This window comes from Rhea pennata, chromosome 5 (genome assembly GCF_028389875.1).
Source record: "Rhea pennata isolate bPtePen1 chromosome 5, bPtePen1.pri, whole genome shotgun sequence".
NCBI lineage: Eukaryota > Metazoa > Chordata > Aves > Rheiformes > Rheidae > Rhea > Rhea pennata.
In genome coordinates, this window is record NC_084667.1 from 24,979,138 (window position 1) to 25,000,305 (window position 21,168).

Sequence of the window (21,168 nt, forward strand, 5' to 3'; positions counted from 1 at the left end):
CTAGGCAGTGAAAAGAAGCTGCTGTAACTATCTGAGAGATGCATATAATTTCTTTGGTAGTTTCAGAACATTCCCTTTAGAGTGATAAAGGCACTTGATAGAGACTGTTGTTATCAACTAGTTCTATTCTCATACCAGGCACACACACTGCTGAGAAATAACCACCACAACACTAGTTACTAGCCCTCTTGCACCACAGTTTTAGGGCCTGGGGTCACAAGCTGTTTAGTGTCCTTTTATGGAGCACGAAGGCATTCAAAAACTTACAGAAGACATTATCTTACGCAACTCCGAACAAAAAAAAAAAAAAAAAAAAAAAACCCCACCCCTCACAATCCCAGTACACAAGAGCTCTATTTCCCCCCCCTTCATACTACTGTGCCCCTTTCATACTAATATGCCACTAAAAAAATATAAATAAGGACTTCAATTAAATTTGGAATCATCAGAAAGGATCCCATGGATGAAGATCCAGGAAACAAATCTGGAAAGTGCCAGCAGTAAAGTAAATCCTAAATTCAGAGAGCAGGTAGAAGAAAAGTGTAAGGATTTCTATAAAATGAAGCTCAGGCACTCTAAAAGTTAAGTTCTCTTTAAATGCCTACAATCAAAGCACCAAACTACAAAGCATTACCTGAATTTTATGTTAGTCTTCTGACAACAAATCAACCTCGTAATTTTAAGGCTTATAGATTAATGGCAGAATAGGTACTAGAACTAATGATGTTGATTGTGGCTCAGAAGAATAGAAGGCACTTCTACTTTTTTCATTCATATCAGTGTGACACAAAAAATGTTTTTATATGGATTTCACTTGGTTTCAGTCTTCATTTGCAGGAGTTTCTGTTCGACTCTGTCAGCCACCAGATTCATACTACAACTCCGAAGAGCTTTTATTAGGTCAGCAACCTTTGCATCTTTTCCCTTCCACTTCTGCCATTCTCGAAGCGACTGAATCAATTGTTCATGCAAGTTAAATGGATAGGCTGACACAATTCTGTCCATTCGCACTTCAGAAAAGCCAAGACTTCGCATCAGCATTTTCCAGTCTCTCCCAACATTTTCACATATGACTTCAATGGCTGCTTTCTGCAGACCTGAAAAAGCAGAACAAAAATCCTTATACCAATTGAACGACGGATTTACTGACATCAGAAATATTGGAAATTGTTTTTTATTTAGCATTTTGCTACAATTGTTAAGTCTGTGCACATACCAAAGATCCCATCATGCTTGAGAAACTGCTGGATGTATTAAGAACAGTATATTAGCAAGCACATCATAGGATTTTCCAAGTGACCACTAGGTATAAAAGGGAAGAAATTTCCATCCTGGAAAGCTGTTTGCAACCGGTGTTGCCCTCAGGGTACGCTTCCAGGGTATGACGTAGCCTTTTGCGAGAACAAGCAGGGAAGCACCGTTAACAGCGTCCTCACGGCAGGCCCTGGAGGGGAGCCGTGCCCCACGGCTGTCCCGAGCACATCCAGGGCTAGGGAGCGGGTACAAACTTTTTTTTTGGGGGGGTGGGGGTTGTCCACCTACGCTTTTCATTGACGTCTGGCTGATCGGCAGCGTTGCCTTCCCCTCCCTCCACGAACTGCTCCAGCCGCACCATCAGGTCCTCCCGCTTGACGGCCCGCAGCAAGGTCTCCAGGAAGCCGACGTCGTCGGCGGCGATGTCCCGCTGCTCGAGGAGCAAGCTGAAGAGCTCCCTGCCGCTCCGCACGGACTCCAGCTTCCTCTTGCCGATCTTGTTCTGGCACAGGAATTTCAGGTCGGAGAGCTCGCTCTCGGACAGGCTCGAGGAAAACGAGTGCAGCAGAGTCAGAAACGGATCCATAGCGTCGGCGGCGACCGCTCACGACGCCCCACCCGCGGGCTCGGCGGCGCCGGCAGCCGCGCCGGGCGGCCTGCAGACCCCCTCTCCCCCCGCCTCGCCAACCCCAGAGAAACAGCTCCCTCCTGCTCCAACGTGCCGCCTCCCCAGGCGGCCGGAGCGGCGGAGCCCCGGCCCGGCCGCGATGGCGGAACACGCCGCCAGCCCGGAAGTCACGTGGCGGCCGCTTTCCCCTTCCCCAGGCGCGGCGGGCCGTTGGGCGAGGGCCGTTGGGCGGGCCGTTGGGCGGGCCGTTGGGCGGCCCGGGCGCGCGCAGGCGGCCGGGCGCGCGCGGAGCTGTGGGGCGAGGCGGCTGGGCGCCTGGGAGCGGCGGCAGCGCCGTCACCTCGGGGCACCCCCGCCCCGAAGCCCCTCCGCGACGGCGAAGTTGGGCGGCGAAGCCTCGTTTTTGCAGGGAGGGGCTCCTGCTTCCCTGATTCTTTACACAGCTTAACAGAATAATAACGTGTGTGCTACCTTTGTCCGTTTAAACGGGCCCTGTCCAAAGCGACCCCTGAGGCCCACAGGAACGTTTGGGCGGCCAAAGAGGGCTGGTGGTGGCCCTGCCACACTGTCGGGGGCAGAGGGTTCCCTGTGCAGCAGCATGGAAATGCCACCTACTGCATAATTTGAAAGTAATGAGGAACATGGAGTGTTTGAAAGGTCACAAAGATTAACTGACTGGTTATACTGAATACAAACGCTATGGCTGGAGCCAGCTTCAACAAGGGCTCTCTCTAGCTGTGGGAGCTGTGGCAGGAGGGAGGCAGATCTCTCTCAAAAGAGCTGCTCGTGCTGCCCTGGTGTCCCATGTGGCAGCCCAGCAAAGCCCTCTTGCCCAGCCTGCACTACCTCTCTTTTCTCCAGAAATGCAAGCCTTTCCCTAGAAACATGGGGCATACAGCGTGCCGTTAGTTGCTCACAAAAATTAATCTTTTGAAATAACTCCTGAACTTGAACTTAAAAAGAAGAGATGGTACAAACTTCCAGTCTCTGTACTTTAAAGACAATTTTTATACAAGGTGAAAGGTTGTGAACTTTTCTTAATTATGAAAGTTCAAGTTTGTGCCATTGTTTTGTAGATCTCTAAAATTCAAAACAGCCATACTGGTTTGTTTCACAAGATGTGTAGGTAGTCCAGGGCTTTCCTTGTTCCTTCAGTGAATACTGGCATGTTGATACCTCGAGCTACCCCCATTACTAAATTCTTTCCAGTATATCCTTTAATTTATTGTTGCTGCAACACACAAATAGAACTATGGTCCTTGCCATAAAGAGATTACAGTCTTAGATACACAGACTTAAGTGTTATCATTTTCCACATCTCCTCCTTCTCTAGTCTCGCATTCCAACTTGGAGAACAACTCCTACTCCCAAAACATTTATAAAACTCCCACAAGCACGAGCCCTCCTTAGATAGAATTGCTAGATTTTCGGTGTCCTGTTTCAGTCCGTTATACAAACCCGGTGTTGTGCGTGATCAAGAAAGCCAACATCTGGGGCTAGCTACACACAATCTGTACATCCAGAACAGTGGCCACAATGATAACGGGATGTGTGCATTTCACACTAAATACAAGATTAGTTTTCCCTATAGTCCTCCCAGGTTATATGAGCACTGGACAACCTTGTGTCCTCCAAAGAAGCATTCCTTTAAAATCATTTCCTCTGCTATAGCATTAGCAATGCTTTCTTTGATTTTAACCAACTAAACCCCAAATTCGTAATGAATAATGGGGCTTCAATCATCCTCCTCTCTTTTTCCTCACACAGGAAAGGTAACAGGTCATCTAATCGTACAGATCTTAGACAACATCTAAAGTGCATATTACTCCCAGTCTTTCAGAAGAAATATGAAACCTGTTTAAATGAGAGATTCTGTGGAGTCTCTAAAAGCAGCAAATTGGAGGGAATTAACTTAGTGCAGAATCACACGGAGAAGTTGTAAAAGTAGACAGAGGAAATGACACTGAGCATCAGAGCTGGGATGAGCTGCACCTGTGTTAAGAGTTGAAAGTAATTTCTTTCTTTAGTCTTAAAGATCCTTTAATCAGAAGAAGGAAAGAACATTGGTAAACGAGGAGAGTATGATGCCAAAGAGAAATGTATTTGCTGTATGTGGATTAATTTAGAATGCAAATATAAGCCACAGTAAAAATACAGGAAGTACACAATCTGGTTAATTAACATCTCATTTTAATTTCGCAAAGCAAGATGAGGCCACACAGTGGTGTGTGCATAGTGCATAGCTTGTGCCTGTAATGTCAGTGGGCCAAATTCAGAGACAAGTCTACATGAAAGGAGCCTAGAATCAGCATAGTTCGTACCTTTGTTCTGGCTCCCTTGACATACAGCTGAAACCAACATAAACTTAGGTTTTAATAGGTCCTTATAAACTTAGTGGCCAAATTCAGCACTGGTATGATAGCAATTCCATACATCAGTGTAATTCAAAGAGAGTCTAAATTAGTAACAAGTATGAAACTAAGATATAAATCACCATTTAATTAAGATCTAAATCATCACTTAAATGCTTTTAAACTTGCTTCTAATGTCTGACATAGTGATTTAGTAATCCCTTTTATTATGTCTGTATCTGACCTATTAACTCTACTTTGACACATTCACTGATCAAAATACCAAAGCAACTTGCTTTCCTCCAGTTATTTCCTCTGAAGGCAGTTCACAGGGGTTTAGTGAAGAAAGTGTCTGCCAGGATCAACAGATCGTAGCTGCTCCACATCAGAATAAAACTTAATAGGAATGATATATTAGACCAGCTCAGATTTCAGAGGAAGTTTCCCAGAAATGAAGTGCTAAGAATGAACTTGTTATTAACCAAATAATTTACAGGTTCTTGGGGCGAGACGATTCCATCCAAAATACAGCAGAGGGAGCTCAAAGCTTTGGAGTGGTCTGGATTGAGCTTTTTGACTTCATGATCTCCACTGAAGGAGTAGGGTAAAGAGAACCGACTGATTCATTTCTGCCTTGACTTCAGTAAGGTGTTTGTCACCAGGACACGCAGGCAACAAGCACGCATTTAGAAAATATAGCAACAAAGCAGCAAAGCACGCATGTGGCTGTCTTCTCTGGGTCTATGCGCCATTACATTGTGTGAATAAATAGGGGATAGCTGAAAGGTTGTTTGGGAGGGAGGGTTCATGACTTATTAAACAGCTGTTTTAAAATGTAGTATATTACTCTATATGACCTGAATAATAATAAAGTTTTAATAAAACGAATGTTGCTGAACAGAACCACAGGTGGCTGAGATCTGTTTGCCTTGAAACTTTGGAAGATGCTTTGTATTTTCCAGCCAAGGCAACTTAGATTTCTGGCTGGCTCTTCTTAAAATAAAGTTCTAATCTGCTATGGAGTTGTGAAAATGTGTGATGGTTTCTATGGAGCAGTAATCCAGCTGATGTAATCTAATTTGCTAATAGTGCTCATTAACAAATATATGAAGTGCTAAATCCAGCTTTGATGACCATGTTTTCTCTCTTACTGTCAAGTAACTTTTGATATGACAGATAGCTTTCTCTACTAATAGCTCATCTTCTCTTTTCAGCCAGTCCCTGTCCTCTAACATGGGATGTACTTGTAGGGTAGTGTTCACATGCCAGAACCAGTTTTTAAACTAGCTATTTCAGGTGCTGGTTGCAGTGTAACCACTTCAGTACACTGACCAGCCTGCTTGAAATCAGAGATAGTAGTGAAGATAGTTTTGTTTGTTCATTTTTAATCCTATGATGAATAAGTTGAGTTCCATAAAATTTATTCATATACTTTTTCAATACCTCTTCAAGTGTTCGCAAAATCATAAAATGTATTTATTTGGCAAATAAAATATAGTTTCTGCATTTTTTTTTTATTGTGAATGAACTGATCTGTCTGTGTTTCTTTTGGTAGATATTACCTCTTTCTTCTGCTACAGTGACTAAGGTAGAAAAAAGTGCCCTGTAGTAAAGAAACTATTTGTGAAGTGACTTAGGATCCCAGGAGAAAACTGTCCATAACAAAAGGGACTTTAAGAAATGTCAAATTGTTGTGGATTGAAAGAGAGAAAATTAGAAGCGGACTGTGGGAAAAGCAAATAAGTATTGAAAAGAAAGTGAACTCCAGCATGAATAGGTTGTATACAGATAAAGGATCTGGCCAAGTAACAACAACAACAAGCACTAAGTTGTTAACAGATGCTTGAACTTAATATTGAAACAGAAGAAGTGTTGATATAATTCTGTTGAAATAATTCTGTTGTGTTATTGTTGGCAGGAGAAGTTAGTTTAACTTTAGGGGAAGGGTAAATTGTAGACTTTTGTTTATTTTGTCCAGCTAAAAACCTCTGACTTGACTTTTTACCTATTTTTGTAGGGAATTTTCATCATACCATGTAAGCATTAGGACATCCAGACAAACACTTCACATGTCAGTAAAACTATGTGTATATATTAGACTAGCACATCTCATTCCTTTCAGTTGTATTCGTTACTTAAGCTATATAACAACAACTTTGCACTTAGAAAAGTGGAAGAACAGAAAAAGCATGGGTTGTCTATATAGGAATGTTATTGTGAAATAAGTTTGGGAATGAATAAAAGAACCTCCCCAAATAGTAGCTAATTATCATTTGATCACTTTCAGGGCACTTCCTATTCTATTCAGTCCCTGCTGGAACTAGATGAAGCTAACCTGAACAATGACATTTGGTGTCTATCTCCGGAGGTTAGGTTAGACTAGCTATGTGAATTCTGGGCACTTCCCTCATGAAGATAAACCTATAGCAGAATATGATACAGTGACACCAAAGCTGGTGTTACTCTGTGCCAAGGTGTGTCCTCATGCATGTCTTCTGTAGTGCCATGTAGTCATCTTAATGTGAGTCTAAAGGCAAAACATCTCAATTAGTGTGGTGGGGAGGCACTGTACCTAAATGAGTTGTGAGGCCAACACTCTGTCAGAGCCATGGACTCATACATATACTTGAAATCGTGCTCCGTTGCACAGCAGAGATGTGCACTGAGACTGGCTGAGAATGAAGCAAAGGGAGTTAGGATACAATCTGGAAGTTGCTGTTCCTCCAGGGATACAACCCAGTAGTTTTAACGGCCAGACACCAAAGCCTATGTTAATTCCTGCAGAGTGCATGCATTTGTTCTGTTTTCTTGAGCTATTGTATTTCCAGTTCCTAAGCCCAACAAAAATAAGAGAAGGTAAATACTTACCACATAATATTTATTTTCATGAATAGTAGAGGACCTTATTTTGTCTCCTTTTTTGCATTGGAAAATACAACATTCTGAGCAGCTATGAAAAAGGTTAACATCTCTTACAATTAATTATTTTGCACTAAACAGATCAATTTCACACTCAGTATGCAACACTGGGAAATACTTCTTATAAAAGCATGCAAATAGCCCCATACACTTGAACTTCATCTACATTGCATCTACGTCAACTACATTGCAGCTACACTTGAAAATGTAGTGGCAAGAATTTTTGTCCATGAATATTCCTTCTCTTATCTCTTTTGCATTATCAGACTCTCTTTTGGGACTGCTCATTGCTATTTTGCAGTTTTACTGTGGAAATTTAAAAAATTTTTCCCTAACAGGTTTCTGCAGCCATCTTGCAGAATAGTCCATTTACATAACAGAAGACATTTCGGCCTCCAAGTATCTCCCAGAGTTATTAATTTTTTTTTAAATAAAAATAAAAGAATGAGCCTGGCCACACTTGCTTAATTTTTTGAGTAAACTCACGTGTCATGAGCTCACTACATTGACTACAGACAGCAACAAACCAGGAAGGGGGTGTATTTCTTGAAACCAAGAGTTAAGTCAGACACCTGTGATTATTTATTGGCAGCAGAACTACAAATGAACTACTAATTAGAGGAAAGATGAGTTGATTTTTTTCCCCCGTCAAGAATATATCACCACAGTGTTTACCATCTGTGTCATTATCCCACTTTCATTGAAACTCGAAGGTGTAAACTTTTTTCAAATCTGATATTAGAGAGGGAGTGCCCTGTCTGCTCAAGCACAGTACAGTTATTATCTGGATAAGTCATTTCCTTTTAAAACATGAATTGTTTTAGACAACCATTAAGTGACACAGGATATGACTAGGTTAGTTACTCACAGGAATTTAAAAATAATAAATAAGCAAATCTGCTTTCATCATGCTCCTCCCTTGATCCTTGGTGGGCAGAGGAAAGTATTATTTTCTGCTCTATAAACAATTTAATTTGAGCTAGTCCCCAGTGCTTTATTCAAATCTCGATCCAGATTAGTCTTAAGCCACAATTTGGAATTCATTTGCATATGCAAACATAATGGAAACTTTGTTGCCAGAGATGAAAAGACTGGGAAGGAGTGATATACTGAGAGAACAATGGATCAATCAAATACAAAATGCAGCATTTATATATTTTGCTACAGAGCGTACACTTCAGTGAAAAGCAAGGAACAACTACACACACTACAGATGTGTCTGCCTACCCTCAAAAGAAATGGCTTACTGCATTCATTTTTTCCTGAGAAGCTCTAATTCAGAAACACAATTCCAATTAAGTGGCTTGGAACGTAAGATCATATCCATGCTCATTCTCTCAGCCTCTGCAATACACATATAGCTATGATATTTTTTTCACTGATCTTTGAGTGAGACATTTTTAAAGCAAAAGGAGCCTTCATTAGCCCTTTGCCAAATACCTGAAGCTGGAAGTGATTGTCATTTCTTATTCACAAGGAGACACAGAGGTGGCTATCAGCCTAGCTCTACAGCTCTCTTCACTTAGAGCTGAAAGACAAACATTGTAAAAATGGGGAGAAGTTTGGTTTCAGAATTAAAACCCTTAGAAGTCATGAGATTCAGGAGAATTTCAGAACCAACTGCCATTTTACTTCTTTTGTTCTTTGGAGTCAGGAAGATGATGCAGCTGAAATTCACATTAATTTACTCTCACAACCTTCACTGTTCCTGTGCTTGCTCTCAGCCCGCTCTGATTCCTAGGAATGCCTGTGCAGAGTAAAATGCATATATAATTCTAGGAGTGAGTCTGGAAGCCACAAGTTATGGAGCTCTTTCCGTACATGCATGGTCTCCTTCTGACCTGCTGCTCTTCTGCTCTTCATGGCACAGGGGGTTAGCAGAGGAGGGAGAGCAGCAGTTTAAGCCTGCTCTGTAGTTTGACTGAGGGAAAGCCTCTCTACAGAGATGTGGCCTTGATTCCTATCAAGCTAAATATGGCCTAGACGTTGGTTCTCCAACTTGCTGGGTATATCTTCTATTCTATAAAAAAGATGGGTGTCCCCATTAAAAAAGGGAAAAAAAAGACCTATTCTTTAGGAATCTTCCACTTTGAATGAAACTTTGGCCTCGGGTTGTTAAGCTGCAGACAGGTCTGAAAATTTAGTTTCTCCACTGAGCTTAGGGTTTCCTATTAGTAAACCTGGAGCAGTCTAAGTCGTCTGAGATTTATTACTTGCCCACTTGCTGGTTAATTACCTGTGAGTTATTATATTTCTTTATCTACTGACTATACTGGTGATTGAAGTTTAATACGTTAAGAAATGTGGGATGCTTAGACCACAGGCTCACAGGCTCTTGTGAGGATAGCTGGGACTTGCCTCCTGTGAGAACGGTGCTGCGATGACATGGTGCTCCTTTGCTCCTTCAAAGCAGTCAACAGAGGCAGATTAGTCACTTACTTGCATACTCTCTTTGAGGGCTTAAACTATGGAGACTTAGCTACTACAAATGGAAAGGGCTGTAATAACTGGGTCCTGGCTTCAATGCTGGAAACAGGGTGAGAGTTTATAAATTCCTCTGATCAATGTTAAAAATAAGCATGTTCCTGGAGGAACGTATGAAAGAGAAAATAATTGTATTAGTCTAAACAAAAAGACTTACTGGTGCCTACAAGGGCTTAGAGATCATGTCTCTGAGAATAAAGTAGGTTAGAGTGAAAATTAAAGACTCAAAATTGGTACACCAGAATTTAGACTAATTCTGTGACTAAAATGAGGATAGATTATACTATTTGAGTAATTGTGTCTTTCTGGATCAGTGAAATGAAGACACCTTTTGAGAGGAAAAGGTGGGTGGCATGTTCACAGGGAAGAGTGTTGCTTTCACTACACATACTTAATTTTGATTGCCAAGATCTGTGGTATTATTTGCAATTCTGTCAGTCAGTGGACAATGTCTAGTCACCAAGGCTTCCCTGCTGCCTGAGACATCTCCCCTTTCTTTTCTTGTTTTTGTTCTATTCCCCACTGCCATCCAGCCTGCATCTGATAATTAGATCAACAGTATTGTGTTGCTTGGCAGGATGAGATTGCAAACAGTTAGAAAATGATTAGTAAAGGCTATCTGTCTGCAGGCTAACCTGTCTACAACATAGCCTCACATTGTGAAGCAATTCAGAGATCAGAAAAATGACTTCTGGGCTGATCTGCTAGCTAACGTGGGTTCTGAGAACCTCAGTCAAAAGCCTTTTGCCCTGCATGCATCTCTCTTATTTCAGGTAGAGGAGACAGCCACTTTTTATCATTTAGCCTTTACTTCCACACTAAGGAAGATTACTCAGCTACAGAAGCTTAACTACTGCTCTGAAAAATGGACTCTGTTAAGCTTTGAAGTTTGTTGAGCACACGCACTTTCAAAATGCTTTATGTTATATTTTGATTCTTTTTCTCATGAAACTTCACGAATGCATTCCCCATTTTGGCTTGAATTTTCTCATACACATGCTGTGGTACAAAGCAGAATGAAGGCTATGACCTCAAAACCATCAGACTTGTTTAACTAGCTATGTTAACATGACTGTGCAGTGCCTTTGATTTTTCTGAGACCTTCTCTTCATGGTAGCTAACACAATAGCATGCAGATCTCTTTACTGTTTGCCCAACTCATCTGAATCAATATATTTTGGCTTTAGCTCACATTCTGAAAGTTATGAAAGTACCATACGGTAAGTACTAACAATTTTTATTATGAGTGGAACCAATCATTAAATAGCAATGCTTAGATTCTCATGTAAAGTGGACTAAAGAGAATCGAAGAAAATATTTTCTTTGGCTTTGGGTGGCTTTGAATGAGGCTACATTCATGGTATTAAAAATTAAGGAAGAGCTTAAATTTAAAAATAAAGAAAGACCACTTTAATAGTTTTTTTCTCAGAAAGGCCTGTTCAGCTTTAAAAGAAAAAATAAAACAAGAAAACGCTTTGCTTTTTCTCTGCTGTACTAAAAATGGCATATTGTGTTTGGTCATGGAATAAATAGTACTCAAATGGGAAAATAATTGAACCAGAGTTAAGTTTTAAGACATAGTGCTTCTTCAGTGGCAAAAGGAAAGAGTTGTTTACTTTGAAAACTCCATAGGAAAATTAAAATGCACTCAAATGATCTTCAAAACTTCCGGACAGTTCAGGGGTAACAAGATGGAAAGTAAATTTTTTTTTTTGGTTATTGGAGATCACAAGGGCCAAAAAGATCATTAACAGCTCAGCACCGGAGAGCACTGAGGGGTTAAAAATAGAAACGTATCTTTGCTTTGACTTGAGACTTATTCACCCTTAAGCTATTTAAGACTGCAAAATATTTGTAATACAGTATCTTAGAAACACAATGACATGGAAATCCAGAAGATTCAGACTAGTCCTGTCAACACAATAGGGTGTATGTGATTTCCTCCTCAAAAGTACCAGTTGAAAGTGTGTCTTTTCCACAACTTTGGATAGTGTAAAGCAAGTAGTGTATTTTAGCAGTAGTTTAAACATGTAGCCACTTCCAACTATAATCTATCCTACTATTCTGTCTTTATCTGCTCTTTTACTAACTAGTACACTAATTTTCCTGTCAAATAGACTTTTTTATTATTATTATTAATCAAAGGGCAGAGGGAATGAGGTTTTATATTTATAATTTTTTGCCAGAAGCATGCCAAGAACAGGTTGAACACTGTCAAATCCATACAGAATTCAGCTGACAAGATAAATATAGAAACTGTTATCTTTCTTCAAACACTGGACAAAAGAGCTGCAGCACATGGTAGCTGCAAGTCACATCCAGGTCTCTTCAGTTACTTCCTGGGCACTTCCAGATTTCTGCTTCTCTAACTTCCACTGTACATTTCTTGTCTTCCATTGAATCTTTATTAGCATAATATTTCTTTAAATTTGCTATTGGTAAAAGAGCAAAACCTGTTTCTATTTGCATCAATAATACAAAAAAAAAAAAAAAAAAAAAAAAAACACAACAAAAAAAACCCCCTTTCAATAAGTTTCCACAATAGCAGTGCAAATCTCTTTATGGAAGACTAACTTATAGCTAATGAACTCCTACCTATTTCGTCTTTAAGAAGTGACAAAACCAACCCAGTTACCAAATGGGCAGCAATACATCTGCTTCTACAAAAGTTATTCAAAACGATGAAGTGTTGTGGAACAGAACTTTGTGTTTGACATGGGCAACACTGTGTTTGACTTAAGATGACACATCTTTTCTATAAAACTAAGGCCTTACCTTTATTTGGATAACAAACAAATCACAAAACAAGCATAATACAAAACTGACTTCAGTGCTATTACTCATGCTCTAAGTGAAGTCTTTTGCAGGATATCTTGTACCTATCCCGTAAAAGTAAACAGCTGAAAGTGTAGTCTGAGTGTAGTCTAGGAACAGGTTTTCATATTCATTATCCTCACACAGAATTCCTGCCTTCTAGTTAAATCTGATTAGAGTTAGAAATATTACTATTTTCTAGCTAGTGAGGAAGAAATGGTATGAAACATCCCTCCTTGCCTTCTCACAGAACAGTTAAAAGTGGGAAGATGACAAAAAATAAATTTGCCAGGCAGGTTCGGAGCCCAGCTTTGTTTGTTCAGTTGCACAACACCAGTAAAACTGTTAACTATGCAGTGGAGCCTTTCTGCCTCCTGCACTGTTGCACTTCAGAGCTGGGTTCAGCGAGACATACTTGGAGGAACCACTGAGTTTTATTACTTTAGTTTAACCATTCAACATTTTTCCTCTAGTAACAAATATATATTTTTTTTCAATTTGACTGAATCAAATAACATTCTTCCTTGTTAGGAGCCCATTTCAAATAACTTGGTGAAAACCCTTACACATTACATTCTGCTGAATACCTACGACAAAAGACAAAAGCAAATTAAAGCTCCCAGGACAGGATTTGGTGTCTATGTCTGTGCTGGCAGCCAAACCTCCCTCTATGGACAGAGACAACCACATCTAAGGTGGGATTCATCTCATCCCAAAATAGGTGTCCAAAGCAGCCAGAGTGCAGGATTTGTACTCTAACCTGCCAGGAAGATGTCTACAAATGAGTTAGCCAATATTTACAAAAGAAATCTCTCAGTTCTGGCCTCTACTACCTGAGTAGATAAGGAACACTGTGAAGGGTATCAAAGAATCAGTTTATGCAAACTGTGACATGATTTGGTTTATAACTCAGATTTAGCACTTGCGTTTGCATACTTGGCGCACAAGGATCGCTGGGAATTGAACCCGTCTCACAAGAGAAACTTGCATACTCAAGTATATCTCAAGCAAATTTGCAAAGAAAAAAAAAACAACTGAAGAGATTTAGTATATATTTACTTTTCTTAAAAAATGATTCCATGAAAGAGTCTTATCGTTATCTAAGTAGTAATACAGTTTTTATATACAAAATTCCATTTCAAACAATTTACTGTACAAAAGAAAATATAAGCAACTGTTACTATTTCATGATTTCAGCAAATAAAGAAAAATTCTGATACATGTGTGTTCAGGATATAGTTTTACTATTTACAGGAATGTCAGTATTAAACTGGGAACACTTTTAGGTAAATATTTACAGAAGAAATTCCTTTAGAGGAAGTTCCTTAACATTTGTCTTCAGAATAGGTAGTTCGTATTTGACTTTCTTGTAGAACGTTTAGGCTATGAAGGAATGAAAGGAAGAATATTTTTCCAACAGGATTTGTGGGCAAAATTCTGCTTAATTTATTCACATTCACAGTTCTATTGCAGTCAACGGGCCTGATCTTGTAAAAACTTACTGCCAGGCATAATGCTTATCATGTGAATAAACTGAGCAGGATTTGGCCCCATAATAGTAAGCTATCATAAGTTATAAATTTTTAAAATAGTGACATTCCTGCAAGTCAAAATACAACAGAAACAAGAGATAGCAAAATATAAGCCCTTTATTAATAAAAATCTTTGGTTGGATCAATATTTTAAATTAGCTTTAAGAGTATTTGGTTAATATCATTCTTTCTTCCACATAATTTCTTTTCTGGTACCTTCTTTGGACAGACCATAGAAAATTATCAAGTTTATCACATACTTTAAAACAAATAAATATAGCAAAAGCTAAATCTGGCATCTTTTAAAGTTCTAGCATTAATCTTTAAATTAGTTTGGCAAAGAAAAAGAAATGGAAAAAGAGAAACTAACTTTTCTTGAAAACAGTCTTGATGTTTGGTTTTGTAACAAACCATACAGTAGTTACACTTTAAAGAATATCTTTAGTTTTTATTTTATTCTTCAGTTTTATATTTGTTATGTAAGTGCCATGGACAAGACAGCAATAAAAGAAATGAGATTAATTGCACCAATATTATTTGGAAGTGCAGTTTATCATTGACAAAGCAAAACTAAAATGTATGATACATAAAAAGAGTTGCACTGATGAGAATTAGATAGGCTTCATAAGTAAGGACATTAGACTTACACTTTAAGGAAGTTTCTTGTACAAAAGCTAGGGTATTTTAAGACAAAATAAAAGCCTTGTAACTGAAGGTCTGGTCCTGTAGGCCCAGTGCAGGAAAAACTTCCACTGAAGACAATATTTGGTATGTGGTTTGGATTTACCCCTTTTGGCATAGCTTCTGGGATATGCCATCCAATAGTACAAAGTCTGCAGGGGCAACTGGCCATGAAAAACGGGTACAGACTCCCTCTCCTGCAGAGAACAGAGGGCTACAGAGAAAAACCTGTCGAAGGAAGGGATGTGCTAATACAATGGGAAAATGTGTAACTCCTCAGGAACAACAGTGTCCAAGTACTAGGCAGGGCAGTGTGGGACACTGTAGCTCTACATGTGCTCATTAATTCAGGGCATTTAACAAAATGCACTAGTGATAATCCACCTGCTGGGAAGGGTCTCAGAAATTGTGCTGCTGCTGCTGCGTTGCTGTAAGTGGGGAATCTTAAGGGGATTGCTCAAACACATGGTGCAGGCTGGGGCACTGAGGTAGCTTCATCCACATTAGTAAAAACAGCTTTGCCAATGAGCAAGCAGCTTTCCATGGGATGAAGATAAAGGCATCCAATTTTGATGCAATCTTCTGAAGTTTCTGAACAGGACAGTGCCCCAGTGGAGGTCTTGAGTATACAGCAGGTGGCCACAAGTGCCCCACACGTTTGTTTCTCTCTATACTTCAGCTGACTCAATGGCAGCTTTGTTTGCCTACAGGTTGACCTACAGGTTCAAACACAGAAGTCTGCCAGCAGATCTAAATCCTATCTTTAAAAGTGAATTAGCCCAGTAAGCTTTATATCATTTCTCTCTTCTTGAGAAAGGGAGCACACTCTAAAACAGTTTTTCAGATACTTTGTAGAGTTGCCCACAGACTCTCAGGCCTGTGGTTCCAAAAATATTTTAAATATTAATAGTATTATTACTTAAAATTTATCTTTATTTACTTAATAGGCTAAGGTCAAATTCTCAGAGAACATCCCTATCAAGATGTACTAAGTACTTGCATGTATTAATGCACACCAACATCAATAGTGTTATCTAACCTTGAAATATAAAAATTCCCTGCATTACTGCTTGTGCAAAAGGAAAAAAAAAAAAAAAAAAGAGATCAGAAATAGAACGTGGTCCTCCATATTTGTAAGGAGAGCATTTCTCACAAAGATGGGCACAGAACGGCAGCACATCCTTAAACATGCACCAGGTCGTCCATTATTAATCAAGTCCTGCCCTTTCTGTGATGGCTTGTTCATCAGTGGAATGCCCCGATATGCTCAACTCCCTCCTCTTCTATACATCAACAGGATACGAATGGCAGGAGGACAAGCTCCCGCTGTGGCTCCTGGAGAGTTTGGGGCTGTGACTGTTACAGTTTTCACCTTTTTTTGTCTCCTTATCTTTCCAGGTTTCTAGCATTTGCAGCTTTCCTTGCTCTTCTCGCATGAAGACCTCCACCATGAGAACTTTCTCTTTATGAATCTGCTGACTAATGTCCTTGGGAATGTCTGGGATAATCCAGTCAACAAAGTCACTCATAAACATGACCAAGTTCTGAAAATGAAATTGTGAGAAAATGTCAGCAAGGTCAAATGAAAAGATGACTATGAGGGAATGGGCCAATTTCAGTGTACTTTAGAAGGAAGAATGAAGGACAACATTTGAGTTGGGCTCAACTGTATGTCACAAGTCTGATCCTGAGCCAAATTTACCTCAGCTTCCTGTCGATACTAGAAGGGATAGAAAAATGGCAGTCACAGATCTTTCTAGTTTAAGTACAAATACTGTCAAAGCCATTTAGAAATCAGAAGGAAATACTGTAATTGATAAATGACTTATGAGTTTTACATCAGCAAGGCAGAAGCAAATAACAAGAGGTAGAATGCTGAAAGGTAGCAAAAAACCTTTCACTGAAATGTTTTTGATTTAATATCTTGATTCAAGGAAAGTGAAGCCTTTCACAGAAAGATACATAGTTTGTCAAAAAAAGGAAACAAGTTGTTTAAATAAGGCAGACTCTTAAAACACCTACATTACAATAACCAACATAACTGTTGTGATTGAACAATGCTATTTAGTGAAAAATGACAAGACTTTGCCAATTTGTTCAAATTTGAGATAAAAATCTCTTTTAGAAACCTCAGAAATTTCATACCTTGGCCAGATCTAGAAATGATTGGGGGGGGGGGGGACACACACTTCTTTAGGAAATATGCTGATGTCCTACTGGAGAAATTGGTGGGACCTAATTAGTATCAGCTTTGTGCTTTGCTGCTCAGTAGGGTCATTACATTGCTCTGCATCAAAGCAATGCAGGCAGTCCCTGTGGATGAAATTACCCATTAAGGATTACCCATTTGGGGGTGGTGGTAGGGAGAAAGAGTGAATAGGATGGGGAAAATCCTTTGCTATTACATGAAACAGCTGTGAAAGGAGATATTTAGTTTGCCCTAAAAAATTACTTCCAAAGGTAGCCTGCCTTATTTAGCTGAAGAAAGACGATAACACTTTTTTTTTTCCCTTTCTTATACAGAAAGCGATAACTATTCATATAGAAAGTGCCTGCTGTATAACATACCTGGAAAACTATCACAAATGCTAATCTTGCTGCTAAGACAGCCCAGAAATCCTTTGAAATGTCATACTTGTTTTCAGACCAAGGGGGTTCTCGATAATCTTTGTATCTGCAAAACAAGACTCAGTAAACCAGTGATGTCATTTAGAAATTTTAGCATACTGAGCATTTAATACTTAATAGTCAAACAGTGAATCAAACTGTCTAAAAGTAAATTTGCTATTACAGCATAATTGTACAATCCTCACACATACAAGACAAAGCTGACAGCCTCCCCTAGCCTTCCAGTTTTAATCAAAATTCTATCTTAATACCCTCTAATTATACAAATAATATAAACTCTGAGGGGATAAACTGCAAAGTTCAGATGATTTATTCCCCTTTAAAATTGGTAAGAAAGTGTTTCAGACTAAATTTGAAGATGAAAATACTGGGTCTCAAAATACCAGGTCTCAGATCTATCAAGTGTATTTTATTATGTGGAGTTTTATATTTTCAAGATCAGCAAAAGACTGCAGTCAAATTCTGCTGTATAGAGAAAACAGGAAAATTTTGCCTTAGCTATGGCTTTGGAAAAATCTATGAGCTAATTAACTTGTTAGAAATGGGACCAAGAAAAATAAAGTAAATTTAAACCACAGCATCCTGTCAATATTTTGAAAGAATTATGCCTCTGTATTTTTAAATATGATTTAAAAAATCACTCAAACATGAGATAAGTGATGGAAAGGGAAGAAGAAAGAGGCTAGTAGAACAAAGTAGATAAAACTAGATTTGTATATTGGGCCATGACATTAAGACTTCCCTTCTTTAAGTTTTGTGCTAAAAACATTTCTGCCAAACTAATTTCTCATGTCCCCAGAGATCACCAGAAGGAAATCACAAAAAAGAAAACTGAGAAAAAGCTAAGATTTATGCAATTCTTGTTGGATTTTTCTTTCATCTCAGAATAAGAGTGATTTTTCCGTTTAGCAATCATTTTATCAGGTTAACTTGCTCTATTCTGATTTATAGAAAGCATAAATTTAAAAATAATACAATTTTATAGGTATGTTTCCCCAATCAGTGTCTTTTATTTTCCAGTACATTTATACCAAAGTTATCTTTTTTATTTTTCTCCCTTGGAATGTTTCTGCCTTCTTTGTTCCCCTCTTCATTTCACCCCCATTTTCCCCTAGAGCCTCATTGTTCGAAGTGCTTTCACTGTTACTTTTGGCTTTGGTCCCCAATTATAAGCTTTAAAACATTTGTTTTGAAGATGATGCATATCTAAGGAAGCCTAGGCAAAGCATGGATTTCAGCACTGACCTAGATTGCTTGATAAGCTGAAATATGCAACAACAACTTTCCTTTAACAATGAAAATAACATGTAAGACTTGTTATACACATGCAAGTTTCCTGTACAATAACAGTTTAAGTGGGCCTTAAGTTCCAGTGCAGATAAAACTATTACTAATATCATCAGGAACTATTAGAAAATTGGTCAAAAATGAGAGGTGTACTGTGAAGTCACAGTCAGCATGTCAGCAGCGTATGATACAACCATGTGACATCACAGTAATGTCATTTTATTTCCTTAAAGAATCATTACGCTGTTTGTCATTATTTATATCCTTTTCCACAGAAAGTGGATACACAATCTACAGTCAAAATCTTTGCAAATTCCTTGACAAACGCTGAACACAACAACGCTAACCTATCTTTCTGCAAATAAGCAGTACTTAATATTCAAGAATTGCGATTGCTTCACCTGCAAGCCAAGACTTCAAGGCAATGGCTCTATCTGATATAAAAGGCTACCAACCTGCTTAGCAGGTACTGAAAATACAAACAGGGGACCTAGATTTACCCCAGGAATGAAAAAAAAAAAAAAAAAGTCATATTCTCAGCTGAGGAAATATTTAAAATTAGTTATCACTCAAAAGAATACCTGCATATCTGGACCTCGTAGCCAAGATCCATAGGGTCGTTTGGAGCTGTTCCTGCTTGAAAATCGCTGACATTAAAAGAGGATAGTGTATGGTTCACGAAGCCATGCATGGTGCCATTCTCACTGTACATATACAGGTACACGAGGCGTGGAATGAAGTCAGATGTGAATGAGATCACAAATGCCTAAGCCATAAGAGTAAAAAATGAGCGCAGTATTTAGACAGTGTTTAGTTAATAATACATTCAAGCATGTCTTGCCCAAAGAAGTCACTTGAGTTAGAGACTGCTGTATAGGGGGCTGCTTCATTTAAAAAAAAGGAAACTGCAGCCCACAGAGCCCTAAATATGGACTAACTGCTGCAACAAGGTGATACTTAACTGCTTATCCTTTTGAGCTGAAGAATATTAAATGGAGCGGTTCCATGTTGACTAAGATTTTTATGTGGAAAACAACTTGAACTCTTCTGGAGAATGAAGCTGTCATGCCCCCCAGCATCAGAGGAAGGCAAAACAGTGCTGTTTCTAATTACATGTCTCTGATGGATTGTATAAGCTCCAATTGATTCATTTAGATGTATTTTTTTGTTCTGTGAACAACATACGGCAAATTGACTCTTTTAATGGGCTTTTGCAATGCAATGAGAATTTATTTTATGCATTTTTTTAACTCTATCAAGATTAAAGGATGGGCAGACTGAACCTTTTTTTATGGTCACAAAAAAATTCCTGTTATTTGGTTATTTAAAAAGTTTTATAAAAATATTATCCACAAAATATAGGACAGCAAATTTAGCCGAGTTCTTCATAACTTTGGCCCTTCTAATTTATTATTATTATGAAACATTTCTTACTGGCATAAATCTCATGTACATGTGAAACAAACAGTACAAAATGTTTTACTTTATTTATGATAAAGAGGGACAGTAGATAGATCAAAGAGGGAAAAATAACACCAGATAATGACAAAAAGAGACTATATGGAAGAAAACAGAAAATAAAGAAATTATTTCTAAAGGAAAAGAGGAGAAACAGTAAAGACAAATTAAGGTGGCATACCAAAATATACAATAGTTTGGCTGTAGAACAGCAGACACTTGTTGGCAAAGCGAAGGGATTTTCCCTCTCTGCAAAAAGGATTTGATCCAGCCCCTGGACGCCAACATGGAGGGGGAGGGGGGACTCTGTTGGTTTCAGGAAGCTGGATTTGCTCTGACTGAGAGTTCCCTCCTGGGGCTGGGGGAAACTGAGTGAAGTGGCAGCTCCTCTACGCTGCAGGAGCCCCATGGGCTGCAAAGCCTCAGCAGCCTCGACTGCTTCCAGGTTGGGTCTCTTCTCCTTATCTCCCACCTGGAGAAAGGCATGGCAATGACACATGTCCAACCACCAGGGATTTGACAGGAACCAGCAGTTTCAGAACAGACTTTTGAGAAAATGAGGGAGCCTATGGACCCACGGCCATAAGCCCTGCATGGCCTCTATTGCGCTCCATTATGTTTTCTACTTGTCATTCTTGAAGATGACTGAGGTGGGTGTCTATTCATACCGAGTATGAGGTAACTACATAAATATAACAGAAGCAAGTGAGAGATCATCTGTTCACAAATGGCCACAAAATACAGGTTTTCTGAGGAATCAAGATGATTCAATGAAAATTGATATTAAGGTGTGCAATTTTCTAAGGACTGGAGTACTCACTGCTGAAATAAACAATAATAGTTTCTTTGATTTCCAGAGCTGAGTGATAGATAGTAGACTATAACACTTCAAGGCCAGATTTTCAATGGAGGGACAGCCAAACTAATTCATATCCACTTGACTATCTGACCCTAAAAGTTCCTGTGGCAATAGGTTTTGCCACTGAAATTAAGTAGTCTTAGTGGTAATAGTGCATAATAGTAAAATAGAAAGAAGTAGTATTTAAGCAGATGGCTATGGTTTTACTTGTTTGAAGAGTAAGACCATATTATGAAAACATCCTAGAGAAGCTGCAGCAGCTACTTATTTTAC

At 39.0% G+C, this 21,168-nt stretch overlaps 2 protein-coding genes across 3 annotated transcripts in view; both read right to left on the reverse strand.

Annotated features, from left to right (window-relative positions):
- Positions 1 to 356: 356 nt before the first annotated feature.
- FADD (Fas associated via death domain) lies at positions 357 to 1,907 on the reverse strand. The gene is made up of 2 exons (XM_062577338.1): positions 1,543 to 1,907; positions 357 to 1,097 (listed from the first exon to the last, which is right to left on the reverse strand). The coding sequence occupies exons 1-2, from the start codon at positions 1,838 to 1,840 to the stop codon at positions 811 to 813; spliced, it is 585 nt and encodes a 194-aa protein (XP_062433322.1). The 5' UTR covers positions 1,841 to 1,907; the 3' UTR covers positions 357 to 810.
- Positions 1,908 to 13,625: 11,718 nt separating this feature from the next.
- Positions 13,626 to 21,168, reverse strand: part of ANO1 (anoctamin 1) — a 90,201-nt gene continuing 82,658 nt past the window's right edge. For both annotated transcript variants that reach the window (XM_062577129.1, XM_062577130.1), the window contains exons 23-25: positions 19,160 to 19,344; positions 17,232 to 17,337; positions 13,626 to 16,207 (exon numbers count right to left, since the gene is read on the reverse strand). In XM_062577129.1, coding sequence (XP_062433113.1) covers positions 15,947 to 16,207; positions 17,232 to 17,337; positions 19,160 to 19,344 — 552 coding nt within the window. In that variant the 3' untranslated portion in view covers positions 13,626 to 15,946. The remainder of the gene's footprint in view (positions 16,208 to 17,231; positions 17,338 to 19,159; positions 19,345 to 21,168) is intronic.

Coding starts and splice junctions, on each gene's coding strand:
- FADD (XM_062577338.1), bottom strand. CDS start 1,840: ATGGATCCGTTTCTGACTCTGCTGCACTCGTTTTCCTCGAGCCTGTCC. Junction 1,098..1,542: donor GCCAGACGTCAATGAAAAGC/GTAGGTGGACAA, acceptor CTGCTTTTTCAG/GTCTGCAGAAAGCAGCCATT.